Below are 17,363 nucleotides of genomic sequence, written 5' to 3' on the forward strand. Positions count from 1 at the left end.
AGTCCTCCCCTACTTGTTATATAGAGTGGAGTCATGGACAACATACAGCAGGCACATAAAATCCCTAGGAAACCTACCAACAAAGATGCCTCTGAAAGATTCTGAGGGTTAGCTTGAAGAACAGGCATGCTAACTGCAGCATCCTGGAGGAAGCTGACATTAACTCCATAGCTACAAACATGACTCAACACCAATTGCGATGGGTCAGCCATATCTCCCGTAAGCCTGACTTCCGCCTCCCTAAACAACTCCTGTTCGGCCAACTCAAGGATGCAAAGTGCAATCCTGGAGGGGAGAGAAAGCAATTCAAGGACACTCACACAACCTGTTCTGCGTATTATTTCAAGGCCCACCTGAGGAAGTGCCACATCAACCTGAATGGATGGGAGAAATTAGCACAGGACAGGGAAAGCTGGAGAAGGACTGTCTCTGAAGGGACTGCACAGCTCGAAGAATACCTCCACCGTGCCACTGAGTCTAAACGGCTTCAATGTAAGGAGAGACGGGGAAAGGCCCAGCCAGCTACACCCACCACCACCTCAGTGACCTCCACCTGCCAACACTGCAATCGGACTTGCAGGTCACGGATCGTCCTCTTCAGTCATCTCACAACCACCCACAAGTGACCAGATCAACCACCAGGAGAAGAACCATACTCGATTATGAGTGATCGCTGATGGTGATTCCTTAGTCCTCAACTTTCGAGCTGAGCTCTCCAGTCTGTCCTGACTGAGCACTGCTGTGACATTTTCCCTGACTCTTAATGCCATCCCTGCCACTCTCTCACGTATCAACAGAATCCAGAACATGGAGCTGTCAGTCCTGCAGCCAGGTCTCACAACGGTATTGTAATTCCACGTAGTCACTCATGCTCTGAGCTGATCCGCCTTTGTACAGTCCTGTTGGCATTGAAGTATACGCAGCTCAGACCATTAGTCCTTCCACGCCCATTTCTGACTTCGTAGCTAGGCTTAACCACTCCACTATCCTTCCTGGTGCTTGCTCACATCCCCATTCCCTTACAACTTTAGCTTAACCACCACTCTCCACCCACCCACACCCCCGGTCCCCACCTCCCTGTGCAGCACGAGAAAACCCTCCGGTTCAGCTGCAAGTGTTCATTCCCCTCAGTTCAGGTGCAAACTGTCCCTTCTGTACTGGTACCACTTTGCCTGGGGGAAGAGCCCAATGATTCAAAAATCTGAAGCCATCCCTCCTGCACCATCTCCTTGGCCACATATCAAACAGTAAAATCTTCCTATTTTTGGCCTCAGGTAGCAATCCTGAGATCACAGACTTGGAGGTCCTGTCCCTTAACTTAGCACCTAACTTCCTGAACTCACTTTGTTAGGATCTCGTCAACCCCCCGGCCCATATCATTGGTACTAACATAGACCACGACCTCTGGCTGCTCACTCTCCCACTTAAGAATGCCTCTTCCTCTGATCTTCTGCACTAGGAACTTTATTTGATGTGGATGAGATTTTTTTTCCCTTAAGGTATAGGCTAGAATAGATCTAGGAGCAAATCACTGTCTGTAGCAGTGGTCCCCACAGTTATGTGACACTGGAATTATATACAAAAGTCATTGGCAAACAAAAGGGCAACATGTATACTAAACATAAGAGATTCTGCAGATACTGGAAATCCAGAGCAACACACACACAAAATGCTGGGGGAACTCAGCAGGTCAGGCAGCGTCAATGGAGGGAAAAAAACAGTTGATATTATGGGTCGAGACTCCTTGTCAGGACTTGAAAGGAGGGGGAAGAAGCCGGAATAAGGTGGGAAAGGGGAGGGTGTACAAGTTGACAGGTAAGACCAGGTGAGGGAGAAAGTGGGTGTGTGGGGGAAGGGGGGGATGATGTGAGAAGCTGGGGAGTGATAGATGGAAGAGGTGAAGGGCTGAAGAAGAAAGAATCCGACAGGAGAGTAAGGTCTACCATGGGAGATAGGGAAGGAGGAGAGGAATCAGATGAAGGGAAGGGGCTAAGGGGGCAGCCAGAATGGGGAATGGAAAAATAAAGAAGGGGGAAAGAGAAATTACTGTAAGTTCAATATTTATATGGGGTGTTGCTCCTCCAACCGGAGAGTGGCCTTATCGTGGCAGTAGAGGAGGCTGTGGACAGACATATTGGAATGGGAATGGGAAGTACAATTAGAAAAGGTGGTCAGTGGCAAATCCCACCTTTAGAGGCCTCTGCAGTCTCCAGAAGTTCAACATGTATGTAGATATATGTCAGTTCAAGATGCAACACGTTTAATTTCCTTTCTACTATGCAAGTGTAAAGGAGAATTAGTTAATAGTTACTCCCAATCCGATGCCTCAAATTAAAGCACAATAAGATAAAGAACACAATAAATATAAACACATAAGATAGCTTACAGTATACACATAGATTGATTGTGCGTTCATAAAGTGATACTAGGCACAGGGGTTTCCGTACACAAGGTGACTGACAGGAAATGACAAAGTAGTGGTGGTAGGGGGAGTGGAGGGGTGGGGTAGTGGGTGGAGGTGTTGGGGAAAGTAGCTGTTTTTGAGTCTGATAGTCCTGGTGTGGATGTAGCCTCCTCCCTGATGTCATCATCATCATCATGTGCCACGTCATATGACGTGGGCGTTCATGGTCTTTTTATAAACATGATTGTTCCTGGCAAATTTTTCTACAGAAGAGGTTTTGTCATTGCCTTCTTCCGGACAGTGTCTTTACAAAGATGGGTGACCCCAGCCATTATCAATACTGTTCAGAGATTGTCTGCCTGGTGTCAGTGGTCACATAACCAGGACCTGTGATATTTGCACCAGCTGCTAATACGACCATACACCACCTGCTCCCAAGGCTTCACGTGATCCTGATCGGGGGGGCGGGGGGCTAAGCAGATGCTACACCTTGCCCAAGAGTGATCTGCAGGCTGGTGGAGTGAGGGAGCACCTTACACCTCCTTTGGTAGGGACGTATCACCACCCCACTGCCCAGCTCCCTAGTGGGAGGGACAAAAAAAATCCACGAGCAGGGTGGGTGTGATCTTTTGCAATATCGCCTGCTTTTCTGCGCACATTTCTGTCTATATGTCCTTGATGGTGGGTAGACTGGTGTGGGTGACGCATTGGGCAGTTTCGACTGTCTGTTGTTGAGCCTCCCTGTCTGCCGCAGTGCAGTTTGCATAGCAGACAGTGATATGCCCTGCCCTGCCCATCTGTAGGAGGTCGTGAGTATGAACGGACACGGTCAAATCTAAAGGAGTAGCAGCAAAGGGACAGCACAGTAACAAAGCAGTTAGCAAAATGCTTTACAGCACCAGCAACCATAATCAGCGATCAGGGTTCAATTCCCGCTGCTGTCTATAAGAAGTTTGTACGTTCTCCCCGTGACTGTGTGGGTTCCCTCGGGGTGCTCCCATTTCCTCCCACGTTCCAGGGACATACGGTTAGGTTAGGGTCAGGGTTAGTAAGCTGTGGGCATGCTACGTTGACGCTGGAAGCCTGGCAACACTTGCAGGCTGACCCAAACATAATCTGCAGACTGTGTTGGTCATTGACACAAAACAACGCACTTCGCTGTATGTTTCGACGTATTGATGTCGGTGGCCTCCGTTGGGTCAGGATCGACCATGGATGCTGCATCCTAACTGTCTAAATACGCGAGCCAGGGCAGTACGATACAGAGAGCAAGCTGTCGTCCATGTAGCAAGCTCCCCCTCTCCATGCATCTGATGAACCCAAAAGAATGGCATGGACCGATACAGTTTGGCACCAGAAGTGTCGCAGGGGTTGCCAGTCATTGTCGAACTCAATGTATGACTACCTTAGGGACTCCAGCTCTGGATTTTTCCTTGGAGTTTACTTCCAAATGCTTCTAAAGGGTATAGATGCAAGGCAGCAGAGCTTTGAGATCAGAGTTTTCCTTCTCCTAGAAGAGCTGTTAACCATGGCTGAAGAGCCCCATCTGCCCGAAGCAGTTGGTTTTAAGGCGCCAATAAGGCACCTTTGCCCCTCCTCCTGTCAGTAGAAACAGTTTCGACTGGCTTAGTAGCTAAGTCACACATAAAGGCCAGGAGCCGGAATTTCCACACCACCTTCATATTCACACCGACCAGATCCAACACTTCTCTCACTTTTATCTCTCCATCTCAGAAGACAAACTGCCCATTGACTCTTATTATAAACCCTCTGATTCCCACACCTTCTTAGAATACCCTAACTCTTGATAGGATGCTTGATTTCTTCCAGTTTCTCCGTCTCCACGCCAACTAGGAAAGATGAGGCCTTCCATTCTAGGCCACCTGAACTGTCCTCCATTTCAAAGAAGCATGGCTTGATGCAGACTTTTCTCATAATTCCTCTGTTTCACAGACTTGTGTTCTCACCCCACCTCACTCTTGGGCAATGATTCCTAACCTTTTCTATGTCATGGACCCCTACCATTACCCGAGGGGGCTGCAGACCCTGGGTTGGGAACTCCAGGTCTAGACAGAACAAAGATAGACTCTCATTAGTCCTCCATTTTCATCTATCAGCTTGACAATCCAAAAGATTAAAAATTAGCTTTATTTGTCACAGGTACATTGAAACATTAAACCATTTGTGTTATCTCGGCTCTGTGCTGAACTGAGGCTGAGGCAGCAGCCTGCTTCGGCTGTTCCAGGCTTCATGTCTGAGGGCTCACTTTCATTCTCTTTGCTATTGGCTTACTTTTACTGTTAGCACAATTTGTTTCTTTTTTCTCTCTGCACATTGGCCATTTGACAGTCTTGTTTTTATGGGTTTTTTGGGTTTGTTTGTTTGGTGGCTGCCTGTAAGGAGATGAATTTGTAGGTTGAATAATGTATACATACCTTGATAATAAAAGTACTTTGAACTTTAATGACTAACACAGTCCAAGAATTGTGCTAGACAGCTCGCAAGTGTCCTCGTGCTTCTGTCACCAATTTCACACGCCCATAAGTCAGTAACCCTAACCTGTACGTCTTCGGATTGTGGGAGGAAACCACAGAACTTGGAGGGAACCTGCATGGCCACAGAGAGAACATACAAAATCCTTACAGACAGCGGCGGCAATTGACCCCCAATCTCACAGCTGTCACTGTGTAGCGTGAACTAACCACTGCACTACATACCGTCCCATTCCACCATACTATAAGACCATAAAACATAGGACCATCTGGCCTTTTGAGTCTATTCCACCATTCCATCGCGGCTGATTTATTATCCCTCTCATCCCCATCCCCTGACTAATCAGGAACCTATCAACCTCCGCTTTAAATATACCCAGTGACTCAGCCTCCACAGCCAGCTGTGGCAATACATTCCACAGGTTAACCACCTTCTAGTTAAAGAAATTCCTTCTCATCTATGTCCCGAGGCTGTGCTCTCTGGTCCTAGACTGCACCACAATAGGAGACATCCTCTCCATGTCTGTTCTATCTGGGCCTTTCAATATTCTGTAGAGATTTCCTTTCATTCTTCTAAACGCCAGTAAGTACAGGCCTAAAGACATCACATTATCCATTGCATTTCCGCCACCTGAAACCTGAACCAGTCACATATTCCCTTTGCCTGCTCTTGCACCTTCCATGGAAATTGGTGGTCCTCTCATCCCTTATCAGCCACTCCTCCCTAAGCAGGTCAAACACTTGTTCCTGCATCGCCTCCTTTGCCACCGTTCAGGAACAGCACCATTCGGCCCTTCCAGGTGAGGAGCAGATTCAGGCTCACCTCTTCCGCACCCAGCTCCTGCATTCTGTGCTCCTGGCGTAGCCTCTCCCACATGGGTGAGAATGATGGCACATTAGGTTTGGAAAGGACCAGCGCTCTGACCATAAAGGCCACCCTGAGCTCCCAGCAGCATTCCAATGGAGCTCCGCTTCCCATTCCCATACAGGTCAGTCATTCCTCGGCCCTCTTCACCACCAATGCATATTAAAGCACCTCATATTCCTCACTGGTTGCCTACAACACAACAGTAGGGACACAGAATTTTTGCTACTGTCAGAATTACTGTGGACAACAAAGATTTTGCTTCCTGTATACACTTCAGTGTATCTTATGGATTTTCTGATGCTGATCGAGAAAATCACCACGAAATTTCCCTATCAGGCACCGTGTTTTTGAAATCGTCTATGTTTGTTATTTCAATTCATAATTCAAGTCAGAATTATCCTGCATCGCCTCCTTTGCCACCGTTCAGGAACATCTCTACCAAAGGAAGGTTGACAACATGCTTCAGGCATATAAAACCATGAAGTTCAACATGTCACTAAAGATTCATTTTCTGCATTCCTATTTAGACAGCTTCCCTGCTTGGTGATGTCAATGACGAGCATGGGGAACAGTTTCACCAGGACGTTGTTGTCATGGAGAAACGGTATCAGGGCAACTGGAATCCATTAATGCTGGCTGATTATTGTTGGACACTTAAGCAAAAAGCCTCAGACACTGAGTACAAATGAAAACCATCAACAAAACATTTTTAGCTTAATTGAACTATTGCTAAACATCAGCACTCTTATGCATTTAAACAAACTATTCAATGAAAGTTAATTTCTTCTTTTCTCCAAATTCCTACATGATACACTAAGTCTGAATTATATTTGTGTTCCGCTTCAAGTGGTCTATCATGAACTAAAAAATTCTGAGGAAGCAACACTTTTGGAAAAGATTGTTGTCCAGTGTTATGGCCCAGGTGAGTGTCCAGACCAGTCTGTCAAAGCTGGCAGCCAGCTGTGTAACATCACAGATTCTTTTCTAGCAGAGACTAGTCTAATTTACAGTTACACCTTATCTTTTCAAAAGATTTAAAAAATTAGCTTTATTTTGTCACAGGTAGATTGAAACATAAAACACACAGTGGAATGTGTCGGCTGCATCAACAGCCAACACAGCGCGAGGATGTTCTGGAATTAGGCCGCAGGTGTCGCCATGCTTCCAAGCATCAACGCAGCGTGTCCACAATGTACTAACCCTAACCCTTAGGAGTTAATAACTCCTTTTGGAACCAGGAGGAGACACACACAGTCATGGGGAGAACATACAATCCCGTTACAGACAGCGGTGGGGATCGAACCCCGCTCGATTTTACACTTTGCGCTGTGAAGTGATGCGCTAACTGTGCCGCGCCCGACAGCGGCAGGGCATGCCAACAACAGCAGAGTATCGGTACATGCAGTGGGGGCAGGTCTGACTTAAATCACTGACTCTTCCCTACCCACCCCACCCATTTGTGGCGTTAACCGGGAGCATTGCAGACGAAGGGCCCAAAGCATTATTGACCTACCACAATCCCTTTGACCCATTACCGTCAGGAAGGAGGCTCAGAAACATCCAGAAACCAGGACTGCCAAACTGAGTAAACTTCTTCCCTCAGGCTGTGAGACTAATGAATACCCTGCCACCACCAAGGTCTCGTCACTAGGACAGCAAGCTGTTTACTGTTTACCTGTGCTGAGCTGTAATACATGCAATTTGAGTTATATATTTACTTATATATAGTATAATATTTTGGTGTAGGTGCTGTGTGTGATGTACATTGTGTGGTCTGGAGGAACATTGTTCCACATGTACAGTCAATAATCTTGAACCATGTTGCAGGAACTTTACATACTCTTTGACTTGTACCTCTTACCTACTTATGAGGGGTATGGATAGGGTAAATGAAAGCAGGGCTTTTTCACTAAGTGTGGGAGAGGCTAGGACTAGAGGTCAAAGGCTAAGGGTGAAAGGTGAAATACTTAGGGGAAAATTGAGGGTGAACTTCTTCACTCGGAGGTGGTGAGAGTGTGGAACAAGCTGCCAGTGGAAGTGGTGGGTGTGGGTCAATTGTGACATTTCAGAGAAGTTTGGATAAGGACATGGATGGGAAGTGCAAGTCCATGGGACGAAGCAAAGTAACAGTCCAGCACAGACTAGATGGGTTGAATGGCCTGTTTCTGCATTGATTTACTCTGTGACTCTATGATCTCGAACTATGTACGTCTATTCCCTGAAGGCTTTTAACTGGGGTCTCCTAGTGTTAACACTGTGTAATGTGAGACATTGTAAAATCTCCATAGAGCATAAAACATTATTGCAAAGGAGAGGTCCTTTGGCCCGCAATGCTGTACTGACCTTTTAGTCTACTCTAAGATCAATTTAACCTTTCCCTCCCACATAACCCTCCATTTTCTATCATCCATGGCCCTATCTAAGAGTTTCTTAAATGCTCCTAATATACTTTCCTCCACCATGACCCACACTTACACTCTCTGTGTAAGGAACTTACCTCTGATACTCCCTCTATACTTTCCCCCAAGCACCTTCAAATTATGCCCCCTTGTATTAGCTATTTCTGCCCTGGGGAAAAGTCTGTGGCTGTCCACTTGAACTCTACCTCATCTTGTACACCTCTGTCAAGTCACTTCTCATCCTCCTTCACTACAGAGAGCAAAGCTCTATTTTGCTCAACTTGCTCTCTAATCCAGGAAGCATCCAGGTAAATCTCCTCTGCACCCCCTCTAAAGCTTCCAGATCCTTCCTACACTGTGGTGTCCGTAGCTGTGCACAATACAACCAATTAGATAATGGTTGTCTTACTATGGGTGGTGGGTAGGAAAGACATCTCTACCAAAGGAAGTGTAAGGTGCTCCTTCCCTCCGCCAGCCATGGGCAAGGTGTGGCATCTGCTTAGCCTCCCCTCCCCCCAATCAGGGTCAGGTGCTGGTTGGTCGTACGAGCAGCTGGTGCACATCAGAAATCCTGGTTATGTGACCACTGACACCAGGCAGACAATCTCTGAAGAGTATTGATAATGGCTGGGGTCACCCATCTTGTAAAGACACTGCCCAGAAGAAGGCAATGGCAGACCACGTCCGTAGAAAAATTTGCCAAGATCATGTTTGCCCACGCCATGCCACATGGCACACGATAAATGAATGGTCTTATTGTGGTTTTATAGATCTTCAACATTACCTTGCTGTTCTTGAACTCAATCCCATGACTAATGAAAGCCAGCACACCACATGCCTTGTTAACAGCACTATCAGCCTGCACGATATACTGTAGAAAAATACAATATTTCAATACAAAAGCTGGAAGTCCAGTAACGTGCACATCAAAGAGCCCTAAGCAGATCAAGAGTTGTGGTCAGAGTATCACTACTCCACACTGCCACTGCGCACACTCCCAGACTGAAAGCAAAGCTCCCTCAACAGCAAATGAGCCCTGTTCCACATCAGTAACCCAGAGAGGTGACCACTAAAGAACCTCACTGCCTGAGATTCCGTTTCATTTCGGATTTCTGCACACGGGGAAGCAGAATTGAAAGGTAGCGAGCGGGGGGGAGGGGCTGTTTTTCCACAGAATCTACTGCTTTTGATTCTTTCTGACCTCTTCCTATGAACCAACATGGCGGCTCGGCAAGGATGTGTCAGAGCCTTGCCCTGCTTGCTGACTGCATCCTATGATGACTGTACTTTAGGCCCTCACCACACACTCATGGGGCCTTACTAAGCAACAGCTGTGACTACAGGAAACCAGCAGTACTGGGCTGTTTGATGGCAGGGTGTGATAGAGGTCGGTAGGAAATGAAGGTTACCACAGACAGAGCAACGCAAAGCCAGCACATGCAACACGCGACTCTAGTCCCTGACAAAAATATCAATCTAAATCAGATACTAAACCTCCTTCACAGCTTCCTGTGAAGGACCAGAGAGATTGTTTCTTTGTCATTACACTCAGTGTCTATATTATTAGGTACACCTCTACCCCTACCTGCTCATTAATGCAAATATCTGATCAGCCAATCACATGGTAGCAGCTCAATACATAAAAGCATGCTGACACAGTCAGGAGGTTCAGTTGTCTTTCAGGACAAATGTCAGAATGGGGAAGAAATGTGACCTAAGTGATTTTGATTGAGGAATGACTGTTAGTGCCAAACAGGGAGGTTTGAGTCTCTCAGAAACTGCAGATCTCCTGCAATTTTCACACACAACAGTCTCTAGAGTTTACAGAGACTGGTGGAAGAAACTGCAAGCAGCAGCTCTGTGGCTGAAAATGCCCTGTTAATGAGAGAGGTCAGATGAAATTGGCCAGACTGGTTCAAGCTGACAGGAAGGCGACGGTAACTCAAATAACCACACGTTACAACAGTGGTGCGCAGAAGAGTATTTCTGAATGTACAACACGTCAAACCTTGAATTGGAGTGGCTACAGCAGCAGAAGACCACAGAGTTCCACTCCCTGTATCTAATTCAGTGGCTACTAAGTATACAGTACATTTACATGCATTGAGAATTTGCTATTGTGTGTGGCTACGACATACAACAAAACAAGCAACAATATTCAACAAATATCAGAGTAATGAATGACATGGAAATATATGTTTTATATTAAAATGGGGTGGGCGAGATCTATTTCAATAACCTGTAGAATATCTGATTGGCTTGAGTCCACAGCTGCCCAGTCTGTAGCTGAGAGTCAAATAGAGGGTAAAGTCCGTGTACTGGTTCAGCACTGGCTAGATGGGCCGAAGAGCCTGTTTCAGTGTCATTCTGTGTGTATGACTCTACGGCTCTAGAAGTAGTTCTGACAGGTTGGAAACTTTTTATTAATGCAAGAGATTCTGCGGATACTGTAAATCTTGAGCAACACACACGCAGAGAACTGAAGGAACTCTGCAAGTCAGGCAGCATATATAGAAGGGAATAAACAATTCAGGCCAAGGCCCTTCATCAGGACTGTTTGCATTTCCACTTTGACACTGGACGCTGCTTAGAACTGGGTGGCATTTTTGTTTGTTTGTTTTGAGTTTGAAGGTAGCCGTTAGCCTGTGAAATGGGATTAAAATTGACAGGAAATGGGAAAGCAGAACTAGCATTTAAAGATCACCTCTAAAAGTTTCCTGTCTGCCAGCAATTCACAAATCGTTGTTGAGCGATGTGGTGAAGCTGGCTACAAATGTGAACATCAGGCATCAACTAGATTCACCAGAAACATTTACATAGATTAGGAATTTCGTCAGGGTGCGACATGCAACAAGAATCAACAATAATCAATAACTATAAAGAATAAATAGCTATGATTATAGATAATCATTTGTTGATGATGTGCCGTGTCATATGACATGGGTGATCATAGTCTGTCCATGACCATGATTGTTCTTGGCAAATTTTCTACAGAAATGGTTTGAACATAGAACATAGAAATCTACAGCACATTACAGGCCCTTCAGCCCACAATGTTGTGCCGACCATGTAATCTACTCTAGAGACTGCCTAGAATTTCCCTAGTGCATAGCCCTCCATTTTTCTAAGCTTCATGTACCTATCTAAGAGGCTCTTAAAAGACCCTATTGTATCCACTTCCACCACCGTCTCCAGCAGTGTATTCCACACACCCACCACTCTCTGTGTGAAAAACTTACCCCTGACATCCCCTCTGTACCTACTTCCAAAACTATGCCCCCTCGTGTTAGCCATTTCAGCCCTGGGAAAAAGCCTCTGGCTATCCACACGATCAATGCTCTTCATCATCTTATACACCTCTATCAGGTCACCTCTCATCCTCCTTCACTCCAACAAGAGAAGGCCGAGTTCACTCAAGCTATTAGGGTACAGAGAAGATTCACTAGAATGATTCCGGGAATGAGAGGGTTAACATATGAGGAACGTTTGTCCGCTCTTGGACTGTATTCCTTGGAGTTTAGAAGAATGAGGGGAGACCTCATAGAAACATTTTGAATGTTGAAAGGCATGGACAGAGTGGTTGTGGCAAAGTTGTTTCCCATGATGGGGGAGTCTAGTACAAGAGGGCATGACTTCAGGATTGAAGGGCGCCCTTTCAGAACAGAATTGTGAAGAAAGTTTTTTAGTCAGAGGGTGGTGAATCTATGGAATTTGTTGCCACGGGCAGCAGTGGAGGCCAGGTCATTGGGTGTATTTAAGGCAGAGATTGATAGGTATCTGAGTAGCCAGGGCATCAAAAGTTATGGTGAGAAGGTGGGGGAGTGGGACTAAACGGGAGAATGGATCAGCTCATGATAAAATGGCGGAGCAGATTCGATGGGCCAAATGGCTGACTTCTGCTCCTTTGTCTTATGGTCTTATGGTCTTATTCTCATAAGGTACACCCTTCAATCCAGGCAACATCCTGTAAATCTCCTCTGCACCCTTTCTATAGTATTCACATCCTTCCTATAGTGAGGTGACCAGAAATGAACACAGTACTCCAAATGGGGTCTGACAAAGATCTTGTATAGTTGTAACATACCTCACGGCTCTTGAACTCAATCCCATGGTTGATGAATGCCAATGCACCATACACCTTCTTAACAACACTGTCAACCTGCGCAGCAGCTTTGAGTGTCCTATGGACACGGACCCCAAGGTCTCGCTGATCCTCCACACTGCCAAGAGTCTTACCTTGTTGCCATTGCCTTCTTCTGGGCAGTGTCTTTACAAGATGACCCCAGCCATTATCAATACTCTTCAAAGATTGTCTCCCTGGTGTCAGTGGTCACATAACCAGAACTTGTGATCTTCACTGGCTGCTCCCTTGGCTTCACATGACCCTTATTCCGGGGGGAGGGGGGGGAGGGGGAGGGGGGTTAAGCAGGTGCTACACCTTACCCAAGGGTGACCTGCTGGCTTGCAGAGGAAAGGAGCGCCTAACACCTCCTTTGGTAGAGACGTATCTCCATCCTATCACCTAAAGAAGAACTATATAAAAAATGCATTTCGAGGTTAAATGCAGGTACGGGATAAAATGTGTATAAATACCAGCATGTATTTACAATGTAATTAGCTTTATAAAACATTTGCTATGTAATGACAGGGGTAATAGATAGAGGGGAGTGTTGAGGGTGGGGGGGCTAACTAGAAAATGACTACCTGGAGGAAGAAACTTTTAAGATGGTGTACAGTTTTAGTTCCCACAAAGGGCAATCTAATAGATGTCTATAGTTTAGCAACACTGACTGAGAAAGAATTAAGGTTTATAAAACAATGGTGCACCCTCAGTACTGACTCTCCCCCCCAAACCCCCATTCCAACTTCCCCAATGGAACAGTTCTTCCTCACCGAACCTCCAACATCCCCTCAAATCTCAGTGCAGCCCTGCAACACCCCGCCCCCACTGTACAGAGTGTGGCATTCTCCATTGCCCCTCCCACAACACGTTTCTCCCTCTACACTGCCCTTCCTACTTATAGGGGTCTCTAGCAAACTTAAGTGCAGGAATCTCGGAGACTTCAGCAAAGTCATTTTTATTACAGAGATTAACCACAGGTTGAATACAAGTGATAAATACAAAGAGAGTTTAACAATGACCCAGAGCTAGTCCAAAGACAAACAATTAGAATTACCTGGCGTGAGCGGGTGCCTCACACTGAAATACTTGTAAAGACCAACTGCGAGAATATTGAGGCCACGATCACCCAGCGTCAGTTGCAGTGACTGGGGCACGTGATAAGGATGCGCACATGTTGGCTACCCCGCAGAGTGTTATACGGCCAGCTACATCATGGTCGACGCTCAGCTGGATGGCCGAAGAAGCACTGTAAGGATCAGCTGAAGAATGCTTTAAGGAAGTGCAAGATCAGACCCGAGGACCTGGAGGATGTTGCTGCTGACCGTACCACTTGGCGACAGCTGTGTAGGGACGGGGTTTGTATTCTGGAGATGGAAAAAACAACCAGAAGACAGCAGAAGAGAGCCAGAAGAAATGCAGCCATGGTTGCCACCAGTACCACATATACATGTCCCACCTGCAACAGAGCTTGTGGGTCCAGGATAGGACTGTATAGTCATCAAAGATCTCACCGTTAAAGGAGTGGACGTCGTCATCGGATTTCAATGGACAACTGAGAAAAAGAAGAGACACAAAAGGTAAACAATCCCAGGACAACGCGGACCCATGAGGCTAAACCAAGAAAATACAACCCACATAACAACTGAAAACAATCTTTTCTTGTTCTTTAAAAACAACCCCTGGTTGTGGTACTCCTTCATTTCTGCCCCTGATCTGTTCCTCCTTGCCTGAAAGATCTGAAAAAATTAGCTTTATCTGTCGTATGTATAACCAGATATACAGGGAGATGCATCTTTTGCATCGATGACCAACGTAGTCCAAGAATATGCTGGGGACAGCCTGCAAGTATTGCCATGTTTCAAAATTCAGAGTAAATTTATTATCAAAGTACATATATCTTACCATATACAACCCTGAAATTCATTTTCTTGTGGGCATACTCAATAAGTAGATAGAATAATAACCATAATAGAATCAATGAAAGACCACACCAACCTGGGTGTTGGACCAGAACAAAAAGAAAGAAATAATAATAATAATAATAATAATAAATAAGCAATAAATATCAAGAACCTGAGATGAAGAGTCCTTGAAACTATGTCTATAGGTTGTGAAAATATTTCAATGATAGGGCAAGTGAAGTTAAGTGAAGTTATCCCTTTTGAGTCAAGAGCCTGATGTTTGAGGGGTAGTAACTGTTCCTGAACCAGGTGGTGTGGGTTCTGAGGCTCCTGTACCTTCTCCCTGATGGCAGCAGTGAGAAGGATTCCTGGGCTGGGTGGTGGTGGGGGTCACTGATGATGGAAGCTGCTTTTCTATGGCAATATTTCATGCAGATGTGCTCAATAGTGGGGAGGGATTTTTCTGTGATACATTGGGCCACATCCACTACTTTTGTAAGATTTTCTGTTCAAGGGCATTGGTGTTTCCGTACTATGCTACTGTGTCTCTCGTACCAGTATAGCATGAAGCCATATCCCTCTATGCCTTTCCTATCCAAGTACTGTCCAAATGCCATTTAAATGTTAGAATCACAGCCGAGTCCATCACCTCCTCTGGCAGTTTGTTTCAGTTATCTACAACCCCACACCAAGTGTGGAAAACCTGCCCCTCAGATCCCTTTCAAAATTCCTCCTCTCATGTTTAACCTGTGCCCTCTACACCTTAAAGGTATTTGCAAGACACTTGTGCTATTTATCATGTGTGCATTGAAACATACAGTGAGATACATCGTTTGTGTCAACGGCTAACCCAGTCTGACGAGTGTGGCCACCACACTTCCGGCACCAATGTAGCCTGCCCACAGCTTGCTAACCCTAACCCATATGTCTTTGGACTGTGGGAGGAAACAGGAGCACCCACGGGAAACCACACAGTCATGGGAGAACGTACAAGCAGCAGCGGGAATTCAGCCCTATTGCTAACCATTACACTACCATGCCGCCCCAATTGTCCAACTAGCCTCTGTGCTGTCCTTTCACTCCTGCAAATTTTTCCCTATCAAGAATTTGCCCAATTCACAGTGCTACACTAACTGCCACATTACTGTGCCTGGAGCCGTACTCTCACAGTACCCACCCCTCGGACAGCGATGAATTGCTGGCCATAGTCTTTATGACTGGCAGAGAGTTTTGTGCAGGGCCCACCTGTTCTTCCTTCAAATCCTTGGCAGCCGGCAACACTCCCTTGCCATCAGCAATACCAATATCCGGCCATGGGGACAGTACTGAAAGTCAGGCTTTCCCTTTAGAATAGTTCACCATCGTGAGCCGCCTCGTACGATGTGGGTGATTATCGTCTCATAACCATGATTGTTCTTTGCAAATTTCTCTACACAAGTGGTTTGCCATTGCCTTCTTCTGGGCAGCATCTTTACAAGGTGGGTGACCCCAGCCATTATCAATACTCTTCAGAGATTACCTGCTTGTCATCAGTGGTTGTAGAACCAGGACTTGTGATATGCACCGGCCGCTCATACGACCATCCACCACCTGCTCCCATGGGTTCATGTGGCCCTGATCAGGGGGAGGCTAAGCAGATGCTACACCTTGCCCAAGGGTGACCTGCAGGCTAGCGGAGGGAAGGAGCACCTTACACCTCCTCTGGTAGAGATGTACTGTATCTCCACCCACCACCCACAGTTATAGACAGCCATTGTCTAACTGGCTGACAATGGTTGTATTGTGCTCATCTATGGACACCACATGTTCAGAAGGATGTGGAATCTTTCGAGAAGGTGCAGAGGAGATTTACCAGGATACCGCCTGGATTAGAGAGAATATCCTTATGAGGAAAGGTTGAGCGAGCTGGGGCTTTTCCCTTTTGAGCGAAGGAAAGCTTGTTGTGACTTGATAGAAGTGTACAAGATAGTATGTGGCACTGATATAGTGGATAGAAAGAGACTTTCCCAGGGCAGAAATGGTTAATTGGAGTGGACATAATCTTAAGGTATGGTGATATCAGAGGTAGGCTTTTTACACAGAAAGCGGTGGGTGCGTAAAACAGTCTGCCTGGGGTGATGGTACATTAGGGCCATTTAAGAGACTCTTCAACAGGTGCATGGATGATAGTTAAATAGATGGCAATATACATGGAAGGGTTAGATTGATCTTGGCCTAGATCATGAGGGTGGCACAATGGTGCGGGCCGAAGGGCCTGTATTGTCCTGTACATTTCTATGTTCTATGTTCTAATTGCGCACTATAATGACATGGATTTGGAAGGAAGGTTGTCTCCAGTCTTTGACCTGCCCATTTATCTTCTAGGGCATCCATTGAAGGCATTGAGTTGGAGGTGACAGAGCTTGAAGCCAAACTCGAGAAGGTAAGTGTGAGGGGAAGGGGAGAGGTGTCACAGGTTCAGTGGAGTTGTCTTCCAGTTCCCAAAATCCCGATTTCTCCTTTTCTGTCCGCAGACAAAAGCCTCTGCCCTGAGGAGGAAGAGGAGGATTGCTTCCTCAATCCCCTGATTAGATTATTTATCGTTTATGCATTGAAACATACAGTGAAATATCCAGCCTGGGCCTGGCAACAGATGAGGTGATCCATTCAGGTTCAGGAGTAAGGAGACAACTGCTAGGTCATGTCAAATACTTTTCCATTGCCATTCTGTGTCAGAATCCTCCTCAAACACAAGTTTGAAAATAGGAAGGGTAACAGTATCAATGTAAGAAAATGTTACCCAGCTGGAGAGCAACTATGTCAGATCACAGACCAAATTCATTCAGTTAGAACTCAGAAATATCAGAAAGAAACATGAGAAAAAGACTGAGGGGAACAGCACATAGATTCTGTATTCCTTGAGTCACCAACACATGGGAGTGATAGGGGACAAATAACCATTTGTTCCCCTCTGCAATCGGATTTCTGAACAGTAATGAGTCCATGACCACTACCTCACTATCTTGCTCCCTTCTCTTTTTGCATTAATTATTTATGTATTTTTATGAAGTCAAACCTGACCACAGGGCTTAAAAAGAGGATCTCCATAGCAGTCATAGAGTCCATTCTCGCGTACGGATGCGAGACGTGGACACTCACCGAGACGATGCGAAAGTCTCTAGATGGTTGCTATACAC

The 17,363-nt window shown here is 45.9% G+C and overlaps 1 protein-coding gene across 1 annotated transcript in view; it reads left to right on the forward strand.

The window, feature by feature from the left end:
- Positions 1–17,363, forward strand: part of acap1 (ArfGAP with coiled-coil, ankyrin repeat and PH domains 1) — a 135,289-nt gene that overhangs the window by 26,846 nt on the left and 91,080 nt on the right. The window contains exon 2 of the mRNA XM_072258455.1: positions 16,552–16,609. Coding sequence (XP_072114556.1) covers positions 16,552–16,609 — 58 coding nt within the window. The remainder of the gene's footprint in view (positions 1–16,551; positions 16,610–17,363) is intronic.

The sequence above is a fragment of the Mobula birostris genome, chromosome 5 (assembly GCF_030028105.1).
Source record: "Mobula birostris isolate sMobBir1 chromosome 5, sMobBir1.hap1, whole genome shotgun sequence".
Classification (NCBI taxonomy): Eukaryota; Metazoa; Chordata; class Chondrichthyes; order Myliobatiformes; family Myliobatidae; genus Mobula; species Mobula birostris.